Source organism: Rana temporaria, chromosome 7, assembly GCF_905171775.1.
Source record: "Rana temporaria chromosome 7, aRanTem1.1, whole genome shotgun sequence".
Lineage (NCBI taxonomy): Eukaryota > Metazoa > Chordata > Amphibia > Anura > Ranidae > Rana > Rana temporaria.
The window spans coordinates 190,742,385-190,749,875 of record NC_053495.1 but is presented as its reverse complement, the minus strand read 5'-3'; the positions used below and the strand labels follow the sequence as shown (position 1 = coordinate 190,749,875).

Sequence of the window (7,491 nt, the reverse complement as noted above, 5' to 3'; positions counted from 1 at the left end):
TCCGTGTCGCCTATCTGTGCCCGTCCGTGCCACTTATCCGTGCCGCCTATCCAAGCCCATCCATGCCGCCTATCAGTGCCCATCCGTGCCGCCCATCAGTGCCCATCAATGCCACCACATCAGTGCCACCTCATCGGTGCCCATCAGTGCCGCCTTAGCAGTGCCCGTCAGTGAAGTACCATCAGTGCCCATCAGTGAAGGAGAAAACGTACTTATTTACAATGTTTTATAACAGAAACAAAAAAAACGTTTTTTTTTCTAAATTTTCGGTAATTTTTTTATTTTTTTTTGCAGAAAATAAATATTCCAGAGGTGATCAAATACCAAAAGAAAGCTCTATTTGTGGGTACAAAATGATAAAAATGTAGTTTGGGTACAGTGTGAATGACAATTGCGTGGTCATGCTAAAGTGCAACAGCGCTGAAAGCTAAAAATTGGTCTGGGCGGGAAGGTGTATAAGTGCCCGGTATGGAAGTGGTTAAAAAAAAAAAAAAAGGGGGGGGACAACGTCGCACGACCGCGCAATTGTCAGTTAAAGCGACGCAGTGCCGTATCGGAAAAAATGGGCTGGTCATTGGGCAGCCAAATCTTCAAGGGCTGAAGTGGTTCATAAACTAGTGGAGCTTAAAAAAAAATATTGCTGCTCTGAACGTGTTCCAAACATACCTCTCTGAAAATCTACATTTTTCTTTCCTTTTCAGCGCAGATTTCCTTATAAATGAGATTTCTAAAGTTCAACATCTCTTCAACATTCTTGCATTTCAGCATCTCTTCAATCGACAGCCTCTCAGCATCTCCCCGACGCACTTGCGACTGGCTGTACGCGGCTGTCAGCATCGCCAGAGAAGCCTCGACAGACTCTTGCAACGTTTCATACACCGGGAAGAGACGGGCGCTCCACAAACTCTTTTGGTCGCTAGAAAAAAGCTTTTCTGAAAGCGGAATGCCCCAGAGCTCCAAGCACCGCGGAAGACTCTTGCCGAATATCTGAAGCGCGTTCAGATCCGAAGACGAAGCCGCGCTCCTTTTCAAGTCGTCCTCGGTCCCAAACAGGATTGTCGCATACATTAGCCGCCCATCAATCACCAGGCTTAATGAACTCACAAAAGATTTGTCGGGTATGGCTGATCTGATGCTTATGCATGAGCCGCTGATGATACAGCATTCCCCTATGGAGACGCCGGGGCCCAGCCTGGAATATTCAATCACCGTGCGAGGTGAAACCCGGCACTGAGCGTCTAATACGCTTTGAATGACACAGGCCTCTTTATTCACATTTTTATCTTGATCCGGAACGATGCTAAAAACGTTCGCCTGTAATCCTAGTTCTGCCCGGAGCTGGGCGTCAGAAGTAAAATGATGTAAGTATTCTTGCAAGGTCCCGATGTGATAGAATTTCGAATTGTTCAAAACGACGACGGTGAAGCCCGTTGCCCTCAATAGGAAGTAGATTTTCCTCCGCACATCAGTCAGCTGTGATTCTATTTTTGAGACGTTGGCGGTGTTCTCTGTGTAGTCTAGCGTGGCGTCGGGCCCCAAGGCCTGAAGAAAGTCTCCGTATGCGTCGATCTCGCACTGCACGCCGCCTGACTCTTGAAAGAAACCGAGAAGAAGTTTTGCGGTTGGGTGATCCATATAAAACAGGCTGTCTGTATAGACGACTTCAGAACAGGGGTCATTTTTGTCCTGGCTTGGGTGAACGGTAACAGCGCCCGATTGGCGCATTTTCTCCACGGAGGGCTTGTGAAGGTACGATTTGCAGGATCTAATTTGCAGCTCGTTAAATTCCGAGTCAGATTTTTCCAACACAAACACCCCGTGGGTGGTGCCTATAGCCAGCGTAGATGGGTGAGCTAGAGCAGTGATGCCAGGCCTATCGAATTTAACCGCCGTCTCCCGGCTCGAATACAGTTCTATGTCATCGGCGCAAGTTACCAGGACGCCCGGCTTCATGTTGGAGGGGAAGTCGATGTAAATAGCCAGTTTTAAATCAATCATTTGATAAACGGGGTCACCGAAGGGAAAGGCTGTGAAGATCTTCCCCAAGGCGCTGGCATGGGGCAACCGCTGGCTGTAGCCACCTAAAGAAGAAATGTAAATTATAGATGACCGATAGTGCAGTGTAACTTAAAATAAACAGACAATTATTTTTATGGTAAAGCAATTGAAAAGCCATATTTTTGTAAATATATATTTTTTTTTAATCTCTGAAGCGGAGTTCCACCAAAAAAAATATATTAAAAGTCAGCAGCTACAAATACAGCAGCTGCTGACTTTTAATATATGGACACTTACCTGTCCTGGACGCCCACGATGTCAGGTCCCAAAGCCGATTTGTCCCTCGCCTCTCGAGTGCTGCCGCAGCCATCTTCGGTAAGGGAATCATGAAGTGAAGCCTTGCGGCCTCACTTCCTGGTTCCCTAATTTGCGTGCGCGAGTCACGCTGCGCGATCCTAATGGTCCCTGTTGTCTTCTGGGACCTGTGTGTCTCCCAAAAGACAGTGGGGGGGACGGAGAAGGCACCGGACATGGCGTAGGTCGCTGCGGCGACCTATGCCCAGAAGTAGGAGCGAATACCTGGATTACACAGGTATCTGCTCTCTCCTCCCACTGAAAGGTGGCAAATGTGACAGCGGAAGGGGGTTGGGTTTCAAAGCAGAAGTTCTATTTTTGGGTGGAGCTCCGCTTTAACCACTTCCACACTATGCCTATTCTGACACTCCTCTCCTACATGTAAAAATCTTTTTTTTTTGCTAGAAAATTACTCAGAACCCCCAAACATTATATTTGTTTTTTTCAGCAGAGACCCTGTTTTTTTCTGCAGTGTAGATTAGCATCATGGGAAATGTAGTTCCAAAACATCTGGAGTGCCAAGGTTTGCCATCACTGCCCTAGGGAATAAAACGTCAGTCGTTGCACGGTATTTGCGCAACAATTTTTTAAACGGTTTCATGAATTAAAAAAACAACAAAACAGTAAAGTTAGCCCATTTTTTTTGTGAAATGTGAAAGATTGTTACGTTGGGGTAAATAGATCCCTAACATGTCACGCTTTAAAATTGTGCACACTCATGGAATGTGCACACTCATGAAAAGACTTGATGACGTCACTCTAACGCATGCGCAAGGGAGTCACAGTTGCAGCACAATGCTCTCAATGGACGGAATACTCGAGTGTGCCGTCCATTCAGAGCGCAGTGAACATGCGCCAGTGACATCATCGACCGCTAAAACGTGAATATCTCCTAAACTGTACCTACAGTGAAGCCTCATTATAGGCTTACCTGTAGTTACAAGCCATAAAGCGCAGTTTATAACAACTTTATGACTTGCTACCAAGTTAAAAAGTGTCAGGCTGATCGCTGGAGAGGAGACTGAGGAAATGCTTTCTCCTGCCTGCAGCAGACTGATGGCATCATCTCAGTCTAGGCAAAGTCACTGACTAGAGCCCAATGGCTGTTTTTAATAATAAAAGGTGGAGTTTTTTTTTTTTTTAAATGCTATTGAGGTATATTGGCACATGTTAAAAATTAAATTGGTGGTCAGTGTTGGCGGAAAATCAAACTATTGCAGGTTGCTCAAGGAACCCCAGCAACTTCAGGAGGAATCCCAGGGTTTCAGAGATTCCAGGTGGAGAAAGACTGCCAAGACAGTCATCAAGTGACTCAACCAGCTACACCGGATAAACGCCAAGTTAAATATGGGATCCACTTAAAGCGGTGGTTCCCCCTTAAAAACAACTTTTTTTTATTCCACTGCCCCCCCACATTCCATCACGATTAAGGCACATATTTTTTTTTTCCTGCTGTACATACCTTACTACAGCATATTCACCCGTGCATCCAGGTTGCGAGTCCCGCGGGAGTGGGCGTTCCTCACATGCTGTTGATTGACGTTTTGCCCAAAAACGAGCTCTCCCCCCGTCGCGTAAGCCGCGTCACGATTGGCGAAAGGAGCCGAACGGCGATGCGCAGTATAGCGCCGACTCGCCGTTCGGCTCCTTTCGCCAACCGTGACGCGGCTTACGCGACTGGGGGAGAGCTCGTTTTTGGGCAAAACGTCAATCAACAGCATGTGAGGAACGCCTACTCCCGCGGGACTCGCAACCCGGATGCACGGGTGAATATGCTGTAGTAAGGTATGTACAGCAGGAAAAAAAAAATATGTGCCTTAATCGTGATGGAATGTGGGGGGGGCAGTGGAATAAAAAAAAGTTGTTTTTAAGGGGGAACCACCGCTTTAAGTAAACCGAGTTGAAACGCCCCGATTTATTCTTGCATTGGTGTGTATCATTAAAAGTAAAAAAATGAACCACTTATTAAAGGCCTGAACCACCAGGCAAGCAAAAAAGTTCCTGACATAGACAAGGATGTTCAGATAATTGAAAATCAACGTGAGACCCATTCAATAGACATCGGATCGATTACGTTTAATTAGTTAAAACAAGATCGTTGAAGATAAGGTATTGACCTCAAAACGTATCCCTTGTTAGATAATTATTTCCCCGACCTGTTTAATGAGGAAATTATCAGCAAACAAAAAAAAAAAACATCCAGATCAGTAAATGTACAAAACATACCAGCATGGATTAGCATGACTGTAAAAGAATCCAATTCACTGGGGTACAGCTGATGCAGGCAGTGCAGGGCGTACAATGTAGATCCTCCATTCCCTGCCGGAAAAAAAAAAAATGGAAAATTACAATCTGGCACAGTGTTTAAACTTTAATATGTTAGGAATTAAAGGGCATCTACAGATAACTCTTATATTATACACGTTCCCTTATGGCAGGCATGCCCAATCAGTGGCCCAGGGGCCACATGTGGCCCTTGACCTCCTGCTCTGGAATGGAAGGTTGGCAAGCCAATAGCATGGGTTGCCAACCCGCCATCCCAAAGCATCAGCGTTGTGAATGAAGCTGGCGGTGAAGTAATAAACTAAAGGGGATCCACCCCCTTCCATCTGGGCAGATCGTAAAAGAGGGCCCATTCAGTAGAGTGGGCTGTGCTTGTGTCTGCTCTGCATATGCATCTCCCTAGCAATCCCCCCACCTACCTTGGGTTGGCTGGTGTCAGAACAAGAGAACGTTGTGTAGATACCCTGACAGTGCTTGGGTGTAGCAAAAGTACTGTTATACAAACCCGACCCTTTTTACCGCTCACAGGCCAGTCTGTATGCTCCTCGATTACCTGCAATCAGCAAGGCGCTAAGGCCAAGGAAGCTTTTGCTCCACTGTAGACCACCATCCAAATAACAGGCCACTCATCAGAGACAGTCAACTGCTGCTGAGGTTTATTGCAATGACAGCACAGTGTTGAGGCTAAATAATTAAATTTTAGTCTCATCGGACCACCTTAAAAACACACCTTGAAGGTTCTGAGGCCCACATTAAAAAAGGGTGTTCTGGTCAGATGAGACTAAAATTTGATTATTTGGCCTCAACTCCATATGTCGATATGTCCGGCGGAAATCCAATACAGCTCACCATCCAAATAACACTATTCCTACAGTAAAGCATGGAGGTGGTAATATCCTGTTATTGGGGGGGGGGGGGGGGGGGGTTCTCTGCAGCAGGGACTATAGCACTTGTCAGGATACTTGTCGGAAATTTCGATCGTGTGTACGGGGCATAAAGGCTGTAGTTAAAGAAAAAGGTGGTTCATAAAAAAACAAAATACTGACATAAGGGGGGTGATCCTTTTTCCAACTCTGTGATTCTGTTTTAATTTATAAAAAAAAATATTCTGACATGTTGGTGTTATATCTTTCAATTGGATAAATATAGCTGGATAAGACAAAAAGTGTGTGTCTTTATTTCAGGCTGAAATGCAACAAAATTCGATTATTTTAACAGGAGGGTGATTCTTTTCTATACCGTGTGTGTGTGTGTGTGTGTGTGTATGTGTGTATGTATATATATCACAGAGTCATAGCACAAAAATGTGATACAGGCCTCTGCTGGAAGAAAACTTTAATGTAATGAAGAAAACAAATGTACAATGCATCCGGAAAGTATTCACAGAGCTTCACTTTTTTCACATTTTATGTTACAGCCTTATTCCAAAATGGATTACATTAATTATTTTTCTCAAAATTCTACAAACAATCCCCCATAATGACAACGTGAAAGAAGTTTGGTTGAAATCTTTGCAAATTCTTATTTTTTTTATAAAATATATATATACATATATATTAGTGCTGTCAAGCGATTAAAATTTCTAATCGCGATTAATCGCATTAATGTCATAGTTAACTCACGATTAATCGCGCGATTTTTTTTTTTAATATTAAATTGTGTTTTTTTATTTTTTTACATTTTGATCACTTTTATTGCTGTCACAAGGAATGTAAACATCCCTTGTGACAGCAATAGGTGGTGACAGGTACTCTTTATGGAGGGATCGGGGGTCTAAAAGATTGTGTCCAAAGGCTGTGTCCGTCTATGAACTCAGAGAAATGGATTTTACGGTGAGTACAAAAATCCTTTTTTCTCTTTCGTTCATAGACGGACACAGCCTTCATTGACCTTAGGGTTATGCTTCTTCCTACCAGGAGAGAAGAAGCATAACCCTAAAGTCAATGAAGGCTGTGTCCGTCTATGAACTCAGAGAAATGGATTTTACGGTGAGTACAAAAATCATTTTTTTTTTAAATTGTCGCTCTATTTTTGTTTATAGCGCAAAAAATAAAAACCGCAGAGGTGATCAAATACCACCAAAAGAAAGCTCTATTTGTGGGGAAAAAAGGACGCCAATTTTGTTTGGGAGCCACGTCGCACGACCGCTGCCTAAAGGTCCGGGTCTTAAGTGGTTAAGTGAATACTTATGTACATGGGATGTTTTTTTAATTTTTAATAAATTTGCAAAGATTTCGAAAAAGCTTCTTTCACGTTGTCATTATGGGGTATTGTTTGTAGAATTGTGAGGAATATAATGAATTGAATCCATTTTGGAATAAGGCTGTAACACAACAAAATGTGGAAAAAGTGAAGCGCTGTGAATACTTTCTGTATGCCATGAAAGAGACATGTGCTGGGTGTAGAGGGTAATGGCTCGATAAAGGCTATAAGCACACACAGCACTTGGCAATGGCGGTGACAGGCTAAGCTCCTTTATTGTTGTGTGTGGGGTACGTCAGGGAAGAACACACACCGTACCTGACGTGTTGATACATCCAGGAGACCCAGTGACAGTTCATTAAGTGACAGTACACAGAGCAGTGATTTGGGGGGGGGGGGGAGTGTCATGGAGGGAAGATTAGAGGGGACGCCGGTTTGTTTCTCTAACGAACAATAAGGCTCGGGGAGGGTGGGATATTTATAGGCTCGGATCACACGCTAATTGGCGAGCTGGGTGCAAGGCGGCAGACACAAAGCCCCCACAGATGCAATGCCGGCTCTTGTGCACGCTGCGTTCAGGCTTAAGACTTCCAATTATAAAAATAGCTGAAGAGCTCACCTATTTTGGGTCCCGGCGGATCAGAGAAAACGTGA

General features: G+C 44.2%; 1 protein-coding gene across 1 annotated transcript in view; it reads right to left on the bottom strand.

Moving 5' to 3' along the window:
• Window positions 1-518: 518 nt before the first annotated feature.
• The window catches only part of FPGT (fucose-1-phosphate guanylyltransferase), a 15,811-nt gene continuing 8,838 nt past the window's right edge, over window positions 519-7,491 (bottom strand). The window contains exons 2-4 of the mRNA XM_040360699.1: window positions 7,457-7,491; window positions 4,579-4,671; window positions 519-2,081 (exon numbers count right to left, since the gene is read on the bottom strand). The exon at window positions 7,457-7,491 is cut by the window's right edge and continues 133 nt beyond it. Of these exons, the coding sequence (XP_040216633.1) occupies window positions 679-2,081; window positions 4,579-4,671; window positions 7,457-7,491 (1,531 nt within the window). The 3' untranslated portion in view covers window positions 519-678. The remainder of the gene's footprint in view (window positions 2,082-4,578; window positions 4,672-7,456) is intronic.